This window comes from Triticum dicoccoides, chromosome 6A, assembly GCF_002162155.2.
Source record: "Triticum dicoccoides isolate Atlit2015 ecotype Zavitan chromosome 6A, WEW_v2.0, whole genome shotgun sequence".
In the NCBI taxonomy this organism is placed as follows: domain Eukaryota; kingdom Viridiplantae; phylum Streptophyta; class Magnoliopsida; order Poales; family Poaceae; genus Triticum; species Triticum dicoccoides.
Window position 1 is genome coordinate 608357238 of NC_041390.1, and position 23542 is coordinate 608380779.

At 40.9% G+C, this 23542-nt stretch overlaps 2 protein-coding genes across 3 annotated transcripts in view; one reads left to right on the forward strand and one right to left on the reverse strand.

Moving 5' to 3' along the window:
- Nucleotides 1-415, forward strand: part of LOC119316107 (F-box/FBD/LRR-repeat protein At1g13570-like) — a 7665-nt gene extending 7250 nt beyond the window's left edge. The window contains exon 5 of the mRNA XM_037590470.1: nucleotides 104-415. Coding sequence (XP_037446367.1) covers nucleotides 104-415 — 312 coding nt within the window. The remainder of the gene's footprint in view (nucleotides 1-103) is intronic.
- A 7682-nt stretch (nucleotides 416-8097) lies between these two features.
- On the reverse strand, nucleotides 8098-17855 carry LOC119318410 (AP-1 complex subunit gamma-2-like). 2 transcript variants are annotated; one of them, XM_037592966.1, is made up of 20 exons: nucleotides 17603-17855; nucleotides 17186-17488; nucleotides 16947-17088; nucleotides 16373-16546; nucleotides 15613-15792; nucleotides 14019-14173; nucleotides 13633-13723; nucleotides 12771-12934; nucleotides 12632-12686; nucleotides 11870-11992; nucleotides 11663-11758; nucleotides 11015-11142; nucleotides 10448-10552; nucleotides 9981-10267; nucleotides 9753-9845; nucleotides 9573-9668; nucleotides 9413-9487; nucleotides 9163-9335; nucleotides 8917-9021; nucleotides 8098-8472 (listed from the first exon to the last, which is right to left on the reverse strand). In XM_037592966.1, the coding sequence occupies exons 1-20, from the start codon at nucleotides 17638-17640 to the stop codon at nucleotides 8377-8379; spliced, it is 2679 nt and encodes an 892-aa protein (XP_037448863.1). In that variant the 5' UTR covers nucleotides 17641-17855; the 3' UTR covers nucleotides 8098-8376. The 2 variants fall into 2 exon arrangements, with proteins under 2 accessions (XP_037448863.1, XP_037448864.1); XM_037592967.1 differs by lacking the exons at nucleotides 13633-13723; nucleotides 14019-14173; nucleotides 15613-15792; ... (2 more) ...; nucleotides 17186-17488; nucleotides 17603-17855 and having other exon boundaries at nucleotides 12767-12858.
- Between the last annotated feature and the right edge of the window lie 5687 nt (nucleotides 17856-23542).

A 23542-nucleotide genomic window follows, 5' to 3' on the forward strand; every position in this document is an offset into this window, starting at 1 on the left:
GCTCACATCTGTATGAGCTTAACTTCTCTAGTTTCTTACATTTCATTCAGGACTCCTGCTACTTTCGAAAATTGTATCTTAGTTTTCTTATTCCAATTTGCAGTTTATTGTTTCTCCTTCCCTATACACGGGACACGTGCCTATGAAGGGACTTCTGGAGGGTCCATATAAATATCTGAAGAATGTGTGCATGACAGCATTCCGAGGATCCAGAGGCCAGCTTGAATTTCTTTTGCACATCGTGGGAAATGCCCCTGCTTTGGTATTTTTAACTACTGACCATTCGTATAAACAGGTGAAGCGTGTGTGGAAAGATCCCGCAAAGGAAGCGAAATTCGTGGATTCGGCTCATCGAACCGCTAGAAGATATCTCGAAGGAAAAATCTCTCCCAAATGCTCTGTAAGATTGCTTTAAGCAGGGTTTAAGTGAGATACACCGCGATTGATCTTGCAAATGTAGCGTTATGGTAGTGTACATAATCTGTGATAGCTGCTTCCACTAATTATTATGACCGGTGATTGTTTAGGCCCCCTCCCACTGAAAATGCACCGCCTTTTTGATTTGGTTAGCTATGGTCAACAATTACACTATTAGTATCTGACTTTTGTGATACAAAATCACTGCCACAAATAGGTTCTTCCAAATATGATCTAATGACACCAGTTTTGTGTCACATATAAAAGCTATACTAATAGAGTAATTGTTGGTCAGAAACCTAATATACGGCGTATTTCAAAACTCATGCAATGTATGAAAGTAACATACTAACATCTTCTTCTATTACAGAAAACATCCATCGTCCTTGTTCAGGTGTCTGTTAATTATAGCTGGTGTGGTCCTCATGCACCATCCATTTCGTTGTTTCCGGCTCACCCGCTGAAACCATATGAGTGTGATTAAACAACTAGCGTGAAAGCAGTTGCGCATTAGGCATCCGTTTTCTTGCTCTATCTTCCACTGATGTGGCTCATTAAACTGTCAGTTTTTTTTTTTTGAAAAGGAGGTCACCCCCGGCCTCTGCCATCCGATAGATGCATGCAGCCATATTATTAATCAGGTCCAAGAAAAAACATAGTCTGTAATCCAGGGTACAGCTCACAAAAGGAGCACAAATAACAAAGGCTAATCAAATAAATCAAAGCCACAAACGGCTGGATGAGACAACATTAAATATACTGTCAGTTATATACCACAAAGAGAACATATATAAGTAATGGTACGAAATAATTGTCTGGTAAGAAATTCTTCCTGGAGTAGGAGTGGCACAAATGATCATGAAGCAATCGGGAAAAAAACTTATGGTGAGATAGCATGATCTTATCGTACAAAAAAAGAGGCAGCATGGTACACGTACCAACTAGGATTTCCCAAAACTAAGTCGTTTAACATGGAACATGGAGTTTTGGATCCCGTGTGCACATGCATTCGGGTGAACAGTAAATTAAGAAAAACAATAAAATTCAAAATCTGAACTTTTTTGGCAAATGTTGCTGAGTATTTCACGCGTGTGCAATGTTTCATGAAGAAAAAAATTGTAATGCTATGGGGAAATAATCTGTTTTTTCTTTCTAGTATTCCACGGATGCCAGCCATTCCATAACAAAAACATTTTATAATTAAGTTCCATTTTTTGTTTTCCAAATTAATCGCTTAAATTTGGGACTTATATTTTGATGTGGAACAACAAGCATGGACAACAAGTTATTCCAAACTTGGGGTCACCGAATTCTAACCGCAAAGGATTTGGGCTACAAACAACACTTTGATTAAAGACAACTAATTTTGAAGTGTGTCAAACGAGTATACCATAATAATTAAGCATCACTTGAAAAACAATGGTCTGACAGATGTTTGCTGTAATCTTAGTTCTTTTTTTCTCAAATAACTCATTTTGAACAACTAAACAAAATACCTAACATGGTTTGTGCATGCCTGAGGCGGTTACATGATTTGTTTCTCTCCTTCTATACAACCGTAGGATGAAGTGGGGGCACGGATGGGAGCATGAGGAGGGAGCAGGCAAGCCGGATCCCTATACAATTACATGATTTGTTTCTTTCCTTCTACACAAATTCTTTCCATCTAAACTCATGACAGAAAATGGCAAGTAATGATGTGTCAAAGATATAAATAGCCTTGAGTAGGTCAGTCTTACCTCTTACCCTCAACAAGTTAATAGATCACCCTAGTCATTAGCCCATTTCATCTATAGCGTTTCTACTCCTCCAATCCCCTCTCCAGCCCCCATCCTTTCATTCCTTTAGACGGGTAGGAATTAACCATATATCAGACCGGCACCGTCTTTGCGGCCACTTTGGACCCATCGCGAAGAAGCGGATGGAGGCCAAAGGCGGGTGTTTGGACGACATCGTGAAGGAGGCCAGGCGCAGGCGCAGGGAGAAGGCCAGGCGAAGGGAAGAAGAGGCAGAGAGGAAGCATTTTACTTATCGCATCGAAGAGATGGAGGAGAGTGAGGAGTACGACACAGTTACAAAGCAGTTGCCGCGGCCAAGTATCATCAAGTATCATGATTTCTTGGAGAAATTATGAGGATGGGACAGACTGCTACACAAAGGTAATAATGTGTTGTGGTCTGACTATAGCGCCTACCTTGAAGAGTATCACCGCCGCAATGTTGCCGTAGTTAGAAGGCTAGCCGCTCTCTCCGAGGCTTGTCTCGTCAAGGAGGAGCAACTCGTGTCCGAGTGGAAGAAGATCTGGATGAAATCTTGGGAGGAGATGGTCTTGCCGATGAGGAAATCGATCGTCTGAGCTGCCTGATCCACCAGCGTGCACGTTCAGTCATCGTCGCGCATATCTCGGTGCAGTCTTGGATGGTGCTTCAAGGTTCAGAAAATCCACTCTCCGGGATGATGTTTCCGGTGCCGCCTTGTTGTGCATTGCCAAGGAGGATGACCTGACGTGTGAGTTGCTGAGGCGTGGCACTGATCCCACTGATGATTACTTGGTCGACCAGGGCATAGAGATACGCATGTGTGCCTTGTGCCTTATGAACCGGCATACTTCGGTCAATTTCGTTGCTGCCACCGCTGCCATGCTGGGTATGGCAAGGGAGGCCGAAATGATGTGCGCGTGGATGAGTAAAAATAACAAGCCTATTGATTTCTATGATGATCTCATACCTGATGAGATAATGGACAGCCGCAGGATCCGGTACTATACCTTTAATTTTATGATTGAGATACTAGAAGAATCTTCTGTTGTTGCTGCTGTTGGGCACAAGATTGATAGGGAAGAACCTCCCAATAGAAATGGTGCTGGTGGTGATGGGGATGGCATTCCTGCTGATGGAGCAGCAAACAGCACAGGGGGTGGCACTAATTCAGATGCATTGAATTCTCAGTCTAAGAAAAATATTGAAGGTGGTGAAAAGAGTAAGAGGAAAGAAGAAAGTCTTTTGGAGAAGCTATGGGGGTGGGAAAGGCTGCTGCCACTGCACGGTTCCGTTAAGTGGTCCGACTATCGCAGCTATCTTGAAGAGTATCATGATGATTCACAAATTTCCACTTGTGCTGAGATGTGTGCTGCTGTTGTCAGATTTTGTCTCGAGATGGAGGAGGAGCTCCAGTCCAAATGGAAGATTCGGGTGCGACTTAGCACGGCCGACACCTTACCAGTCAGCACTATCATTCAGAGCAGCCTTATCAAGAAGTTTGCACTTTCGATCTGCGGCAGAGGAGGTGAAATTTGTGTTCCTTCTGCCGTTGCTTTTGTGTGTATCGCCAAGGAGGCCGAACTGATGTGTGAGCTGCTGAACCATGGCGCTAAGCCTTCTGATGACATCGTCCAGCAGAGCAGCGTGATTCGCGTGTGCGCCTTGGGCCTTGTGAACCACCTCAGAGGACACCAACCTGCCGCTCTTGTTGCTGCAATGGTGGGTATGGCAAATGAGGCCACAAAGATGTGTGATTGGATGAAGAGAGAGAGAGCAAGCTTGTCACCTTCAGCTTGTCCGGGCCTTGTGAGCTTGAGGAGTGCTGCTTGATCCGGATCAAGGCCTTGGATGTGATGACCAGCATATTGCATGAGCATTCATTTCCTTCTTCCAAGATGCGGAATGATGCGATGGCATATGAATAAGCCATACATTTTGAAGTTTCTTTCACCTGGAACACTATATAGTTCTTGTTTAAGTAAATAAATTTTGTATGCTTCAGAAATCTGCCTTTGGCCTACTACTGCTTGGGTTATGCGTGTCAATCAAATTATACATCTACTACAAAAAAAACAAATCAATGCCAAAACGTACGCTCATGTTTCGTAAGTCGTAACACAGATACAGCCAACCAGAACACTCAAATTGCCCATCTTACGTGTTGTATGCTCACATTTGTAGCAGGTAACTTCATTTTGTAAGACAACACCTTTAATTTTGATGTTCTGTTTCCTTTTCTTTCTTTATTTCCCTTTTTTTTGTTAGACACTTGTCTAGTTTCTTCCTTTGTTTAATGCAGTAGCAGAACTCCCGCTCAACTTTCAAAAAATATCTGGGGAATGTGTGCATCATAGTGTGGTGACAGCATTCCATGGATCCAAAGGCTAGCTTGAATTTCTTTATGCGTAGTGGAAAATGTCCTTCCGTTTTGGTTCATCGACCTGCTAGAAGATCCAAAACAAGATCTCTTCTAAGTGCAGAGTAGCAAGGTATATTTACACGACTAGGCTCGGTTTATAGTTGTTAAGTTGTGATAACCACTAGATTAGAAAAGAAGTTGGTTAATCAGATGGTAAAATAGATCTTGAAAATTTAGTTAGGAAATCTAGATTGGCATACGTCGCGGAGCCTGTTCACAAGCCGGTGGGAGTTAAGCATTTGCGGTTACTGCATGACCGTAAGCAGGACGAGATAAAAAGATATCTTCCCTACGTCCCAAACACATGAAATGAAGAGAACCATCACACCATACATGATAATGATACACACAAAATGTACTATTACCCAGGAGGAAAATTGCTGGCTTAACTTTGTTCCAACCTGTCATCGCCTTTAATTTTGCAAGACATACGTATAAGCCTGGCAAGCGGTTTTTGTGTGCTCAACGGAATAGAGGTAACAAAGATAAATCAGCAATAATCAAAGGCCACATAATGCAAGTTCTGTAACCATGGCATTTAAAGAATCGTGTTTGTGTACTATCATGGTACGACATGCTAGATGTTCTAAGTTTAGTCCTTAATAACTGATGCAATGATCAACCCTTCTCTTATAAAAATAATCTTGAACTTACAAGCATCTAGACTATGTAAAATCTGCAGACTATATACTTCTCAGCCTGGTATGTATACTCTGGCAGTGGGCACATGAATGAAAATGATGTACTATGTATTATAGAATAGACTCACTGTACCGGAACTTGAATTCCCAATGTCTGGTGCAATTTAATAATGTAATAGTACTAGTTAGGAAAGATGTTGGAGAAGTGAAAGATGCATTAGTGAAACTCCAGTCAACTGTCAAAAATTGTGTCTTAGGTTTCATATCCGAGCTTGTAGTTTATCCTTTCCTATACACATGATTCAAGATTATCAGGGCATGTACAGTGGTTGATAAGATAGTCTTATCTTAAGCCTTGCAGGTAGTTTAAAGATCACAATAAAAGTATGACTACAATGGGTTATCTCTTAGCATTATTTTTAATAACTAGCTATTCCTAAAAACATGGTGAGACATATTGTTGTTAAGAGATCATCTCTTAAATAATAGAAGACAAACATTTTCTTATGATTTCTCTCTCCTTCACCTCAACGTTTATCCTACATGGCACTCCTAAGCTAACACCATTGTACATGCCCTCATAAGACTCTAGAACGCCCATGTATATATTTGGAGAATGTGTTCATGACCACATTCCATAGTTCTCGGGGCACCTGCAATTTTCTTTAACATTCTGAAGAAATGCCATGTCCTTGCGTCATCGACTCGCTAGAAGACTCCAAAATATGATCTCTTCCAAGTGCTCTGAGGTTACTTTAAGCGAAGTATAAGCAAGATATATATTTAACGGTGAAACTCAGTTTGCATGTGCTAAATGGTGTTGTACTGACCTATTTTACAATATACTATAGACAAATAGGAAATAAAAAGGTGGTTAAGAAAATTGTAAACCAGATTTAAAAGTAGTAAGAAAAGTTGAATCCAACTTCATTCATGTACATGTAGACCTCGTAGAGTTCATATTACGATAGACGTTATATAAAAGGAATATTATCTATGATAAAACTTCTACTTATTATTATAGTATCTGATGTTTATGCATGTCACACATGTATCTACTAAATTATTATTTTGATAGATTAACTACAACACCGAAAATTATAATTGTTTGAAATAAATAACAATAGTTAAACAATTATCATTTTTCATACTTTCAGTACTATAGTACGTTTAATGGTAATGTTTCGGTTGTATATATATTGGATTTATCAACGTTGTGGTGTCATGAACTACAATAAGAGAAAAACGGTTAAGATAATTTAATATGAAAAATATGACTGAAAATAATATTACAATTTAGAGACAAAATTAGTCATAGGAGATAAAAAAAGTTTAGTATTAAATAAAAAGGCATTTAAATGACATGCCTAAATGTTATTTATTATTTTTTATAATTTTTGTACATTTAAACTATATTTAATTCAATAAGGTTTTAATCCAAAATTCAAAAGTATAATACAAAAATGACCTTCAATAAAATTTGTTTAATAAAACTCAAAGACGATATGTCAAAGTTATCTGATCAGGAAAAGAGTATGTCCATCTTTGGACCAATGGTGAGAAAAAAAGGTTTACACGGTGCTCCCAAGGAATTCAGAGTCGTTTACGTTCGACGAATGATATATTGTGCCGCTCATAATTTAATTAGGAAGGTTGCATTTATCGTATGTATGTAAGACTTGGTTTCATGTCACATAGGATTATAAAGGATATGTTGAACTCGGATTTGCCCCAAACTCTGAATAAATGACAATCAATTCCAGTTTTCAAATAAATATCATTTAAGATTATTTGATTGAAAATGTAAATGAAAATAATGTTTACAATTTAGACAATAGCACCATAATTTCTTACACTAATTGAGACTTTGGAATGATATAGGGCTTCTAAAGGTCATATGCATACGTTGCACATCATGATGTGTTTCGATGTCAGGGAGGAGAAAAATTATGTATGTGGTCCATTATGTTGAAGTTATTGTTGGCGAGCACGGTACATAATGTAGTGGATGATGAAAACGAAAAACACTAATGAGTCGCTGGCGACGGAGGGCACCGTCGACGACGGGGAGGAGAAAACTATGTATGCAGTCCATTATGTTGAAGTTGTTGCCAGCGAGCACGGTAAACAATGTTGTGCATGATGAAGGCGAGAAACACGGGACGTGTCGGTGGTGACGCTGGTGCCTTTAGGTCCGTATCAGGCGGAAGGAAGCGGTTGAGTGTGTGGATGAGCTGATGGAGGAGGCACACCAAGAAGCAGTCGTGTTAGACCGTGGAGAGCCAATCCATCTTCCGATAGCGGATGAAGTGGAGACACACATCAAAACCAAAGGATCCATGGCAATTTTGAAATGTGAGGTCGAATTGGAGAAGATCATTTGTCTGATAATGGATAAAGTGGAGACACGAAGAGGCACCAAAGGGTCTATGGCGATTTAGAATGGGGGCTTGAATTAGAGAATTTGTAGGAAAATGGTGATTTGGGGAGAGGAGGCGGTTACAACACCAATAATTTCATTGAGATTCAAGCACCATGCACTACACAAAGATATCATTCCCATGACTTTTTCTCTTTTGGCTACTCGGTCATCTGATTTCTATAAATATGCTTATGGTTTGTGATGAACATATATATTGTCTAATTGTGTTGGACTCTATGGTACTCCATTTTTTCCTAACTGCAGGAGTAATAGTTTCTTAGTTGATACTCCCTCCGATCCAAAATAAGTGTCTGGGTCTTAATAGATTTTGATTTCCATCATGATTTACCTAATATAACTATGGAAATTCCCCGACAACTATGATTGCAGCATGTATTTCCATCTATTGTTTAATAACTCAAAGGGACCTTTCCAAAATAACTCAAAAGGGCAGGCCGAATAATTTTGATTATCTTTGAATGTGAAATACACATGCATGAAAATACATTATGATGATTCCAAATATTTTACACTGCTGTAACTACTATACACTATATATTGAGACAATGATGGGCAAGCCGGACTATCTGTTTAAGTGCCCTCAAATGGGGAACAGGAGCCGAAAAAGTATAACAAGAGATAGAATCTCCCCTCTGCCCCGAACACATGAAATGAACATAACTATCACAACAAAACATAGGTTACACACAAATGGCACTATACTCCAGGTGGAAAATTGCTGACTTGGCCTTGTTCCAACCTGTCCTCGCCGTTCACTTTGTAAGACATCCGGATACGCATTGCAAGCGGTTTCTGCACCAAAATCATAACAGAGGTGACGAAGATAAATCAGCCATCGCAGCAGGGCAGAAACGATAAGTACAAAACATCAAAGAGAAACCAAATAAACTCATTCCGTAATCATGGCATTTCAAGAACCGTGTTCATGTATCAAAAGGTTATTTATCCAGGTGCTACCATAGTATGACGACATGATAGGCAATCTAGAGTCTAGTCTCTGATAACTGATGGAATAATCGACTCTCTTCTTATAATAGCACTATCGAACTCTACAGACAATTCACTTCTCAGCCTGCTATGTACATGCTGTCATGCTGTTAACTGGCACATAAATGGAAATGATGCACTATGCATTATAGGATAGTCTCAGCTGTAAACGGAGCGTAAATTCCCAATGTGGAATGCAATTCAATCTAGTCAGGAAGATGAACCCAAAGTGAAGGATGCAAATCAAACCTGCCCATGCTGATTATTCGTGACACTGAAACCTTGTGTGACTGAACCCTTCCCGTTAGCTGGAACAATGTTACCGCTAGCTGGATCCAGTCGCAATTGAATGAACTGTGGTATCATTTTGGAAAGCATAAGGAACATTCCATCAGTATAAGAAAATATTTCAGCCTTTAGTCAATAAAACAAAGAAACAAGAATGCACCACAATTTTAGGCTATATTTCCTTGACCCAAGGGAACATGATGTTACCTTTGGAACAGCTGCCTGAAAAATGAAATCTGTATAATTGCTAGATGTCAAATTTGTAAAAGTGGCATGGATGGTAGCCTCTTGTGGCTTTCCAGGCTGTTTTCTGATATCAAAGGTGATCTTCAAAGTTGCACTCTGGAAAGCCGTTATTGACGGGCGAGTATCTTCAAGTCCTGCTCAAATAGAATTTTTAGTAACATTGACATATCAAGGCCAGTTCTTCCTTTCAAAACTCTAAAACTAAACTTACCAGAAACGGATGTACTTGGTGACAAACCGTCAAGCAGATCCACAGCTTGAGGTGCAGCAATAGTGGATTTAGTTCCTGAGGCACAAGTGTTACAATTTGGCACTGGCGATAAACAGATACAGAGGAAGCAACTGGTACTGTTAGCATCAACAAAACTAACCAGAAATAGATGCACTTGATGACAAACTGCCGAGTAGATCCATAGGTTCAGGTACAAGAGAACCAACTTGAGGTGCAGCAGAAACAGGTTTTTTCTCTGTTATACAGAAGTGTTAGACAGATCAGTAATGGCTACAAAAACAGAAAATAAGGTCATTGTTACGATTAGAGTTACTTTTACCTTGGGCTGGAGCTGGCAGACCATTCTGTGATGGAGACGATCCCATGGATAGAAGATCCATTAGAATATCTGTGCTTGCAGATGAAGGTGCTCCTGAACAAAACGAAAGGAACTTAGTATGTCTATGGTGAGGATATGAAGTACCATCTAGCTCCATTTACGTCAAGTGAGAAGCAAAATAACAAGGCACGTCCATGAGAACAATAATGGAAATGCAAAACAAAATACCTGCAGTTGATAAATTTGTCCCACCAATTCCCAAAAGGTCTTGTAGAAAATCACTAGGTGCTGTAGTAGCAGAAGCAGCGGAAGTAACTGGTGCATCGTCAGAACTTAAATCAAGCAAATCAACTAATGGAGCTGCAGCAGGTTTTGCTACACCATTAGGAAGCTTAAGGCCTCCAGGAGTGACTGCTGCAGGCTTATATGCTGGAATAGTTGCTTGTGTAGCACTAGCCCTCTTCACAAGATAAGTAGCTTCATCCAGTACAGGCATACGTTCAAGCAAAGATGACCTGCACATACCACATTTCTCTAAGGTTAATACCATTCATAAGTACCAGGATAAAAGAGAAAGTTTATGCAGTACTCCCTCCGTCCCATTATATAAGAGCGTTTTTGACACAAATGTAGTGTCAAAAACGCTCTTATATTATGGGACGGAGGGAGTAATATTTAGAAGTTCTGTAACCCACCTGATAGACTGATGTCTTTGTATAATGGAACCGAATTCAATTGATCTTTGCTGTAGTTCAAGCACCATATTCTCTTTATTCTGGGCAACTATTTGTTTTATCCTCCTGTTAAAAAGTTAAATCATACGATTTAACATAACAGTAATATAATGCAAGAAGCAGTTGGTAGTAGTTAACGTTATTTACATTAACATGCTAAAGCATTTCCAGGTTACAACCTGGTACCACGGCAAGCATCTAAAAGATGTGAATTTGTACAGAAGGTAAGTTTGCAGAGATGCCAAAAAGATGAGAAAATTATAAACAAATACACAATGGCAGTAGTATGTACAAAAAGATGAGAAAAACATGTACCAAATACACCATATGACTACCATAGGGTAGACATCAATACAGCATTACATAGTTTTGCAGTATTCAGAAATTACTGGAAATATTATGGATACAGGAGAACCAAAAGAACAAATTCAAATGGTTCCTTATTAAAAAAAAAATTGCAGCTTTGAGCTAGTATGTTTTTAGAAGTTATGCAACTACAGTACTAGGTCAAGTTGAAAGATATCTTACTCCGACATAGATGGAAACCGTGAGGAGAGCTTCAAAAGTGCAACTAGACACATAGACCTAGTTGTCACATCTGCAGAGTAACGGTTAAGACCTAGCTCAACAGCATCCACAGCATCAGATTCTGTTACCTGCACAGGTTGATGTGCTTGGCATGATGTCTGGCAACAATACCATAGAAAAGATAATACTACCAAATGGAATATTAGCCTTGCAAAAGTTCATGGGACTGAGAGCCCATGACCAGAACACTTCACCGTTGGATGCTGACTAAGCATTATTAGCACAACTGGCCTTTGAGCCCGCTAATCAAGCTTTGTGACCGAAACAAACCATTGTAAAGTTCCGTACATAGTTGCATCCACCTCACAAGCTGTTTTTACCCACAATGGAATTTACTCATACTATAAGATTCTCTTGAACTAAACACCAAATAATTAAATGAAATTTTTTGCCGAGAAATACTACCAGGAATCATTGAAAGATAGTTCATGAAAGCAGAAAGGAGAATGGAAACAATAATGGGGAATGAAAATCTTGTGACATATATGTGCCAGCTATTGGAGTAGGTGAAACTTAAAATTGAGCTAGAAGCTGTCTAGGTAGTTCAGAACATCAAGAATAGCATGGCCTACAAGAGTGTGCACTCACCGTGATTGGTCCCTCAGCTTCAAGCATGCCAACATTGTTCACTAGCATTTCACCATATTCACCAATGCACCAAACAGCTACTCTCAGTAAACTTCCCTGTAGTGTAAATATGTAATGTCAAAAAGGTTACACGTCAGATAGACTGAGATATTAAGAAGGATGGAATGTAATGGCATACATTATGAAGAATAAAAACTAAATCAATACCTGTTCACTGTATGCTTGTAAAGCCGTGTATAATGATCTCACTGAGTATCCTTGAAGTTCAGACGCATTGCTTATTACAACAATAAGGGCATGCCACACATCATCTTTCACATGATTTCCAGCCTGTTAATCGATAAAAGTGCAACATGAATTCGAATTTGTTTTTATCTATTGGTCATTGAGGAACATTTAACCTGCAGAACTGGAGGTATGTGTTGTTCCATTTGTAGGTGCAAGCATTCATATGCATTCAATAGTATCAACATGAATACGTACATTTCCAATAGCCATTATTAGACATTTTATTTCCCAGATGGCTAGGCTTTTCTTAGATTTCTAATGATTGTGAACAAAACAACACATGCTTGATGATTCTAGTAAAATCTTTGTCGGCCAACTATTTCAAACTACTTAACCAACAGTTTCGCAATCTAGCCCGCAAAACCAAAATCAAACCACTTAACTAACAGGTACCAACAGTAGCCTGCAAAATCAAATTCTCTCTGCAACCTTGATATTCTCATGCAGTATTGTCAATGGTGGTCAATGATAGTGATAGTCTGTGATACCCTCACTTGCTAGTCCCGGTGTGTACTATGTGCACAGACTTCCCCATAAAACAGATCGAGAAAGCAACAATGATAAGTCTTCCTACTAGCTCCAACAAGATCGTAACAAAGAAGCTGAATTGCTAATACCAGTATGTTCTGGACTGCAAACCTTTCAGATACAAGATAGATCCACTTTTATTTTGGTACTTACCAGGGATAAAACCTTGAACATCTGATCAAGATACCATAACTTTTCTTGAGAAAACCTATTAGAGATGCAACCTTGTTAAGCGTGCCATACATCATAAGGACACCCCCCCAAAAAAAAAAAGAGAGAGAGAAATACCAACTTTTCAGCTATGGAGCATATCTTGGCTGTGAGATCCTCTTTGAAGTCTGGATCAGCTACTTGTAAGTAGTCGACGAGCTCTTTGGTCAGAGGCTTTACATTTGTATCATTGACCAACAAATAAACAAGATCCAGGGCCCTTTTGCGAATGGAGGCATCGGCGTCCTGAAAAGTGCACAGGTGATTGAAAATGTTACAAGCCAAAATAGCAGAACTAAGGTTCCAGAATTAATAAATGGAAATGTTAATTACAGCCTGAAAGATTGCAACACTGAATTACTGTACAGAAATGTTTGAGTTACTTATATATCAGTGTAGTGTAAAACCGTGAGTTAAATATTGCTCTGAAAGAGCAGCAATATCCAAACATGACTATGCCCCCAAAGGCCCAGACAAAATGAATCAAGCTTTAGCAAGTAGGAAGCTATCTATTCCAAGGGAGCAGGGAAATATGAATTCATGATAAGAAGTTAGACTAAATATGCAAAGCATTGGGGAAAGGTATTTACAACACAAGCAGACTCGTAGTAAAGGAATAACCTAGCATTTCTGGCTATTCTTGTATAGGGACATGTTTTGATTCACAAAATTCAGGAGAGAGAGAGAGAGAGAGAGAGAGAAAGAGAGATGATGATGAGAGAAATACAAACATCATAGAAGATAAAGAAAAGTTAAGGCAGATTTTTCTCTCTTTTTTCTGGGAGGACTGTACTAACATATTGAATTTTTCACAAGTGTGGGCCTTCGGAGGCTGAGAAATTAACTGAGAGAGCCCTTATTCTGATACTGAACATACATTGGTCCCCAAACCCCAGTAGAAGACAAATACTCAGCATATCAGACAGGGTTATACGTACTGTTACCTTTACACACTCCAATATTGTCACCCTGTGCCTCTGTACGGCTTGTGAATCTACTGTAATGGCCCTCATAAGTATGTTCAGAGCAACATATCTGAAAGAAAAAATAGATGAACAGTGAAAATTTTACCCCAGAACGGAACAGATGATAAACATTTTTGTTGATATAATTGTTTGGAGAAAAAATAGAGACACAATTGTTTGATGTATCATCACAAGAAAACAATTATAGCTGAAGCTACAGTTATAAACTAAAGCTGCAAGTTCAATGTACTTCCCTATTACAACTAGCAGGTAAAAGAGAAAGGTAAAAGAGTAGAAGTCTTCACAGACACCTTATTTTACAGAAAAAAAAAAGCAATCAAGATCAAAATAAATAGAAAATTAACCTTATATTGTTATCGCGGTTTGACAAGAATCTACCCAGAATATTAATAGCCAGGACACGTAGACCGCTAGTAGCTTCAATACCCATTATAGTCTCAACACATTCATATAAGATGGCATTTCCAGCATTCTTGTTTGACTCAGTTTTTGTTGCGACCTGGAAAAAAATACCACGGTTATTTTTCCAATGTAAAATGCAAACAAGTGCCGATTACCAAAAGAAATGCACATTGTGGTAAATTTTCAGTAAATAGGGAGGAAAAATTAATCTTTCATGGGTCTTCTAATTCAACACACATGCAGCACTACCCTAAGCTGGAACCAAAGGAAGAACAGTATAAAGCAAGTCAGTAATTAACACAATGTGAACTACATGAGTAATGGATTAAGTATGCAAAAATTGTTCTTCAGACCAAAAAAAGAGCAAAACTGAGCTCACGGTGTTGCATAACATTACAATATTATAAGCCTATCCCCTGACTGGAAGAAGGTCAACAAGAGATATGTCAGAATTCACTGCAGATTTGTTGTAGGATTGTTAGCTTGGTTCTTGAGCCATGTATTACGTGCTCCCATTGGGTTTCGAGTTGCTGGGTTCAATTACTTGTGTGATGTAACAATAAAGTTCAGCAAGGTTTTTCTTTCATCTCACGCTGCTAAGTTGCTCGAGTCTAGAAGTTCATGACTGTGTTCTAAGCTTGTCAGTGTGTTTTAATTTAGAACAATTTGGTTTGGCGTGTGCAGTTTCTTTCCTCATCTAGGCGACACTTAAGCGTCGTAGGCGCAGCCTAGGCAGCCGTACATTTTTTACTACCAGGGATGTATTTTGGGTATTATATGTGTATGCCACTAATTACTCCCTCCGTTCCTAAATACTTGTCTTTCTAGGCATTTCAACAAGTGACTACATACAGAGCAAAATGAGTGAATCTACACTCTAAAATATGTCTACATACATCCGTATGTAGTAGTCATTTGAAATGTCTAGAAAGACAAATATTTAGGAACGGAGGGAGTATAACATGTAAATGAGTAAACTACCAGCTGCTACCATTGGAATATGGCTCATTTGTCCTGCAAGTGCAATATGGTATGATTTCTTGCTGGAATGGACAATTTCTTGCTTGCCCTACCTAGACTACTGCTTATGCCCTAGGCAAGGCGTTTGGCCGTTGCCTAGCACCTAAGCGTGACTAAGCGCCACCTAGGCATCGCCTTTTTCAACGGAGCCTCAATCTGCTTCTCTTTACTCTCTCAAGACTTTGCCAATTGTCATGATTTATTATTGCACTTTCAAGCAGATATTGTTGTCTGACGCTTTCCACTATTGTGATTTGAACAGTTAAAATATATGTTTCCCCACATTGTAGCTCGGTTGCCTAAGATCACTTAACTTACTGATGTTGCATATCATCTTAAAAAGAATACATAGTTAACCATTGCCAATACAGATTAAGGAACCAGATAAAACTAGAACTAAAAAATAAATCAAGCAATAGGAATTGATCAAATCATCATGCTTTGCACGGACAACAATAAATGACAGTATTGTGCATGTGCATGCAAAACCAAAGACGACAGGTATTAAGCAATCACCTGAGCGAGAATATCATTCATATAGTCACTGCAATCTGCGTCACCTTGACCCAACATACGCATAAGTTTAAGAACCCGGATATGCAAGAAAGGATCCGAAATGCCAGCAACATCATACTCAGGAGCATATGAACTATTGGAGACATCTCTAAGTATTCGGACCAGACCTTCGATGCAGTTCTGCAATGAAATATTGAGTTAGAGGATAGGTCGTGTGTCAGGTAATGTCATTTAAAACTTGTAAAGTACTCAGTTAAATGCTACTCCCTCCGCCCCAAAATAAGTGTCTCAAGTTTAGTACAACTTTGTGCTAAAGTTAGTACTCCCTCCGTCCCAAAATAAGTGTCTCAACTTTGTACTAACTCTAGTACAAAGTTGTACTAAGCTTGAGACACTTATTTTGAGACGGAGGGAGTATAAAGTTGAGACACTTATTTTGGGACGGAGAGAGTAAAAAACAAAATATGATTTGATGCATTGATGATCTTGGGAGATAATATATGGAATCAATTAGAGTAATTTGAAACATAAGATGTAGACTGCAGGTCAAAGAATATTTTCTATTATGAAACATTGCAGCTTGGATTCTTGAAAGCTACAAGGTGTAAAACTTTCTACCAATAAACTTCACTATCATAAATAGTTGAGATGTTACATTAACACATGATGGGCTACAACTATAAATATAATTATCGATCATTGTCGTAATCCATTTATTGTCAAAACAGACCTCAGGTGTAACATAAAAAAATGCCATTACCTTTCTCAGGTACTCCAGTGCATCTTTGCTGGCTTTACACAACTCAGTGCAGAGCTGAACTGCAGATATCAAAACCCCATGGTGTTTTTCCTTCAGTAATGATACAGCGAGACCCATGAAGTTTTCCGCCAAATCCGGGACTTTTCTTACAATCCTTACAGAGCACAAAGCAGCCTAATAAACAGAGACAAGAATATCATGAATAATACCTCCATACAACTCATGATTTCAAAGAGAACCCAAGAAAGTATTGTGCCAGTGGTGTAGAAGTGTGAAGCAAAAATGATAACTGCCAAGTAAAAAAATTAAAAATATTATCAAAAATAATGATGGGCCAAGATGCACCCATTTTGTTGCAGAACAAAGCACCAGGATTTATTTGTGTATATGACAATCCATAGTGAATGACTTACATAGTAATGTGCAGTTTCTTAAGCAACCTAGGTCGCACATTTATCCTAAACCTTGACATACCGACAATTCCTCAGGAAGATGCGTATTTTGGACATGCTCTAGCTCTACTGATGAGTGGATTCACTGACTACAAACTGAATTGCAGTACAAAGATAAGCACCTTCTTCTTTGTATTAGCATCCCTGCTTCGCATCAGCCTCTCCACTTCAGGCGCCAGATCCCGGGCCATCTCGGCGGAGCAGATGTTCCCGAGCGCGCACAGCGCGAGCCCCACGATGAACTGGTTCGAGTGGTTGAGATCCCTGCCCCCAAATCAAGCACTAGCATTACTCAATTACGAAAGCAAACACTCTGCAGCAGCAGCACGGAGACAGGGGGTGGGGTGGGGGAGAGCCCTACTGCTTGAGCGAGTTGGTGACGAGCATGAGGACCTCCTGGCGCTCGTCGAGGAGCAGCATGAGGCCGAGGTAGCCGATCCGCTTCTCCGGGTAGCCGACGGCGGCGATGAGCTTGAGGCACTCCATCTGGCCGAAGTGGGTCGGGTAGCCGAGCATGTGGATGAACATGAGCTTGGCCATGTTGCGGTGCCGCAGGTCCTGCCCGTCCCCGCTGATCGCCGCCCGTATCGCCGCGCACTCCCGCCGCACCACCGCCCGCTCCTCCGCCGCCGTCTTGCTCGCGCGTATCGCCCGTATCATGTCCCTGCAGGGAGGAAGGGAGGAAGCTCGGTTGGTCAGAGCAAGCAAGCAGGCAGGCAGGCGCGTTCGCGGCATTGCCGCGGCGGATCGGGAGGGAATTCCGGGGTTCGGGGCTCACCGGAGGCGGGTGCCGGAGGAGAAGGGGTTGAGGGCCATGTCCGAGGCGAAGTCCTCCACGATCTTCTCGACGGTATCCAGCTTGGGATCTCGGGGAGGGCGCGCGCGAGCGCGCGCACGGGAGGGGCGTGGGGGTGGGAGCTCGCGGGATCTGGCTGCCGGGGTGGTTGGGGCGGGGAGGAAGCACGCTGGCAGCGGGGAGGTGGAGGAGGACGGAGGGTGGATCTGGAGGAGTGGAAATGGTGGCGACGGTGGTGGGAACAACTGCGAATTGCCCCCCGAGTTCTTCCGTATTTCCAAACGTTAGTCCCGTTTGGATAAAATATGCCAAATTGGAAGCTCAAACGTAAGGTTCGGTGAAATTCGCAGTCAGCCAGTTCCCACGCCCCCATGCCGTGCGACCATACCATCCGATGCTACTCCCCGTGCATGTAGATATCTTGGAGGCATCGCATCTACGATGTTTGAACGAACCGTTCGACGGAACCGCAAGGACTCTTCAGGAATCCACAAGGGACCGTACGACACAACCCGCCTTGTCACCGGCGCATGGCCGCCTCGTCGGCGACGCTTGGAACGATCTTCCTCCGTGTCCCGCGGCAAGGAGAGGGAATGGGACGTGTAGTAGTGGTTTGCTTGTGAGTGGGGTGGAGGGGTGAAGAGAGAAATGGATAAGAACATCTACAGCCTGACTTGGCAAATCCGACCCCTCAAACACCCACGGACGCGTCCGTGCACATCCCCGGGCACTGACCGGGCATCCCTCAAATAATGGCGTCCACATCCGGATACCTTAATTATCATATCTCAAATCCATACAAACTCATGCAACTACGTCGATGCACACACATCGTCGGGCTACTCCATCACTAGTAAACTACATGCCATCGGACTACCAAAATTTGGCATGTTTGGTTATGGTGGAGTTCATCCATGGCTGCCCTTTTCCTTCCTGGTGCCTTTGTCGTCTTTCTCGCGGAAGTATCGGTCGAAGACGCAGTACGGATCGAGCCGGATCTGCTCGTCGCGGGAGCTGTCCTCGTCGTAGTTGTCTTCCTTTTCCTTCGGTGGCAGTCCGGCCATGGCACGGACCGTCCGATTCTGCTCTCAGGCAAGGGCGTGTGTGTTCCTTCGCTGTCGTTTCTTCACAATGCGGGCGCGGATGACTTCCTCCTCTGCGGCCGCCTGCGCCGCCACCTCCGCCACCACCATTTTCGCCTCGATACGGGCCTCGACGTCCCTTGTCCTCTCCTTCCCACAGCGGGGCCGCCCGGCCCTGGTGGGACTCATACTCTCTCCGACCGATGAAGGGGAAGGAGAGGTGTTCTGGTCGGGACCGCGAGGATCCAGCATCAGAGGACCCGAGCGCCCGGTGAGCCAATGCTATGTCGTCGCGGCAGACAGATCCGTCCGTCGACCGGGCGCTGTCCTCCCATGAGCGGCGGAGTGCAATGCGGACTACCATTGCCTCCTCCAACCCGCACGGGATGACACCTCAGTCACGGATCCGGAGTGGTCGGAGTCTGATCCGCTGCCTGCCATGCCGGAGACGAGCTCGGGTGGCGGAGGGGAGGAAAGTGGAGTGGCTAGGGTTTTCTCCTGCGAGCGGATGGGACGAATATATGTGGGGTCGGATGGGCCAGCATGGGCCAGATCCGACGTGGCGGGCGTGCCCGGGCACGTCCGGGCGCCCTATATACGCCCCATATTTGGGCCGGATATGGGGTGTCCGTCAGCCCGGGCGTTTGAGACCCGTTTGAGGCGTTTGTCTAGGTCGGAAAAACATGACCGGGCAGCTCGCTCGGGCGTATGAGGCGGGTTTGAGAGGTCCGGCTGTAGATGCTCTAAGGTAGTGTGGCATAGGGATGGAAACGCTCATGATGGTCTCCTACTTTTAGCGAAACTAGTAAACGTGCACGTACAACGCATGTATGTCCGTAGAACAATGTGTGTCTCTGTTTTTCGCTTTGAGAAAAATGTCTCACTTGGGTAAGTAGATCTCACATGTTCAACATGTCGAGGGCTCAAAACCCTATAAAGAGTTCATGCTTTCACATTGTTGCTTGTTCTGTTAACTGGTAAATCCTTCGATTACCAGTATCTTAGCTTGGCAAATGTCCAAACATTTTCACTCTGCAACAATTATAGTACACCACAAAAATGATATCTAAAGATAATATGATACCAAGGTTAAATAAGAGATATTCGGTTGTTCAGTTTAGCCTTCAACAAAATAGCTATTTTCATGTTAAATAAAGATATTCTAAGATAGCATAAAATTAGGGAACAACATCATGTCTAGATTACACTTAGGCTACGCAGATCATGTGCCCACTTAACTAGCGGTGAACCACAAATATTCCCCAACAAAGATGACATAATCCGATCCTAATAGTAAACTCAAAACATGTATTGAAGCTAAACATAATTATTTGTCAGGAAAAAATGTTTCGAGAAGTATTATATCATTAACATGAATCAACATTCTGAACATTTTGCCTCTTAGATAAATAATATTGCTTAAAAACATATCTATTTTACATGGATGCACAATGTTTGTGATGTCACTTGGGATATACTTTTAAAAGTGAACACATCACGCTACCATGTAAAAATAATAATCTACTAAGTAATCATATCAAACCCCCATTGTTAAACATATCGTGTCATTGGACAAGCTAATTCAGCTTGATTTTTATTAAGAAAACATGATTGTAATATACAACATAAATTGTGAAGGAAATATGCCCTAGAGGCAATAATAAAGTTGTTATTTATATTTCCTTATATCAGGATAAATGTTTATTATTCATTCTACATTTGTATTAACCGGAAACTTAGTATGTGTACATGCATGAATACATAGACAAACAAAGTGTCCCTAGTATGCCTCTACTAGACTAGCTCGTTAATCAAAGATGGTTAAGTTTCCTAGCCATAGACATGTGTTGTCATTTGATGAGCGGGATCACATCATTAGAGAATGATGTGATGGACAAGACCCATCCGTTAGCTTAGCATTATGATCATTTAGTTTATTGTTATTGCTTTCTTCATGACTTGTACATGTTCCTATGACTATGAGATTATGCAACTCCCGAATACCGGAGGAACACTTAGTGCGCTATCAAACGTCACAACATAACTGGGTGATTATAAAGATGCTCTACAGGTATCTCCGATGGTATTTGTTGAGTTGGCATAGATCGAGATTAGGATTTGTCACTCCGATTGTCGGAAAGGTATCTCTGGGCCCTCTCGGTAATGCACATCACTATAAGCCTTGCAAGCAATGTGACTAATGAGTTCGTTGCGGGATGATGCATTACGAAACGAGTAAAGAGACTTGTCGGTAACGAGATTGAACTAGGTATGGTGATACCGACGATCGAATCTCGGGCAAGTAACATACCGATGACAAAGGGAACAACGTATGTTGTTATGCGGTTTGACCGATAAGGATCTTCGTAGAATATGTAGGAGCCAATATGAGCATCCAAGTTTCACTGTTGGTTATTGACCGAAGAGGTGTCTCGGTCATGTCTACATAGTTCTCGAACCCGTAGGGTCCGCACGCTTAACGTTCGATGACGATTCGTATTATGAGTTTATGTGATTTGATATACCAAAGGTTGTTCCGAGTCCCGGATGAGATCACGGACATAATGAGGAGTCTCCCACAGATTCTTGTGAACTTTCCATTTCATGTGACTCGGATTGAAGGGGAATCTGTCAAATATTTGCTTAGAAACTGAAATCAGTATGTACTTCCATCCAATTATGAAAGAACCGGTAATTATAAACTCGAACTATGTGGTAGCATCTAGGGTGAGCATACAAAATAAAATCATATGCATTTTGGGCATTGACAATTCAACTGTGCCGAACAACAAAGTGAGTAGAAATATGTGGAATGGATGGCAATATATTCAAGTGAGATTACTAACAGTTGTAAATTTTAATTCATAATGCCTTCCACCATGCTCTACAACTTATACATATGTCATATGCTAGCACTACATGGTGCATAATTACATTCTAGAAGACAATGCAATTGGCCACTGTTTTTTCAGGAAGGGTCATGTTCATATTGGGAGATGAACCAATTGCATATAAATCTCAATACAGAACCAGGAAGAAAGGCAAGGATACCCAGCAGTACATACACCTAAGAGCACCTCCATGTGACCTGTAGATAAAAAATATGAAAGTGATAAAAGAGAGCTTGCTAGGAGTCTACATCCAATTCTCTGATATATTTTTTTATTTTGGCTCCTTCATGAGCCATGTGTTTTCTGTGCTTCTTAACTTTTAGAAAGAAAATGGTTGCTCTTTTATAAGTAGTAAAAATAGCGATGCAGGCAAACTCACTCACAAATAGCTATATAAGGCTACTGAATATCAGGAAACAAGAAAAAAACTGATTCCATCAATAGCTTTTCTTCCTTACTTGTGAATCCTGACTATTCGTAATGTGTGTGTGTGTGTGTATATATATATGTGTGTGTGTGTGTGTGTGTGTGTGTGTGAATATTGATACCTCGCTACTCATATAAAATAGAGCTAATTACTTGAGCTTCTTCTAAACTTAGGATCAAAGGCCAATGCACATCTTGACTAATATGAAATGCGCATATCCAAAACAAAACTTTGGAGCAAGACTTTAAGAAATAAGATATATGACAAAAGTAATAACAATGAAGGCAGCAAACAAAAGAGATAGTTAAACCCAAATATGTCAAGCTGGCAGTTGTGTCCTTGACCATTATGAAGAGGACACCTTTGTTCCCTTTGAAGAAACAAGTCAGACCTGCATATATATGTAAAATGTCATATATATCCAGAGCAAAACAAACAAAATGAAAGAACTGTTTTACCTTTTTATTGGGAAGGCTGCATATTCGTACATTCTCCACTATCATCACTAACAAGTTAACGCATAAGAGAGATATCAATGCATTATCAACTTTAATTTTTGCTGCTCAATTTGAAGAGTACAGTCTAATAGCAAAGGGTAACACATAAAAGAATATTACCTCTTGTCTCATGTCCGTACCCGTAATGACGCCTTTTCCATTTCAAAAATCTTCCTCCAGCCTTCCATTTGACTCTACTTCTGAAATCATCATGCTCCAAAAAGAAAGACCAAGTTCAGCAAGCCAAATGTTCATTTCTCTTTTATATATTATCAAACTATACAATTTCTATGTTAGTCTCAGAAGTTGAGCGGGCCAAAAGTTTATTCCAGCCAAGTTTTTTATTGGCCATCCTATATCGCTTGGACGTGCAAGTCCAGCAATGGATTTGCATTGTCCATCCTATAATATTATCCATATCTACATCAAGTAGTTCATGTCTTGCTATCTTGTACATTACATCTATTAAGTAGGAATAGTTCATGATTATTGTGCACAAAATTGGCAATATAAGGACTGTCCAGTGAAGCATGCTCCCTACACTGTACACTGAAAGAGAATGTTTAGATTGCTATAACGTGACTGAAGCAGCATGAACTTGTATCAAGTGAAATGAACCTGAAAAGATTGTAGGTGAAACCCCATAAAATAAATTTGATCTTCTCACCATCATTATCTCCAAACACAATCTGCTTTCTTTCTGTACATAAAAAATGTTCCAAGTTCTTAACCTTCTCAATCCTGCAAGAAAGAAAGGATGGGTTATCTATTGTCGAAAGGTTATCTAGCTAGCTTCTTCATGTATGCTAGTCTCCCGAAATCAATCAATATCTGTTAGAGTACGTAATGAGCCTGGGCTAGTGGTATAGCCCATTAGTCTTAGGGTTAATTAGAGATAAGGGTTACTTGCTTAGGGGGAAAGTAAACCTCTCTATGTAAGGGAGGAGATGTATCAATCTAATCAAGCAATAATTAAGAAGGAAATCCCTTCCCTCTTGCCCGGCCATGGGCAAAAAGGCCCCCGT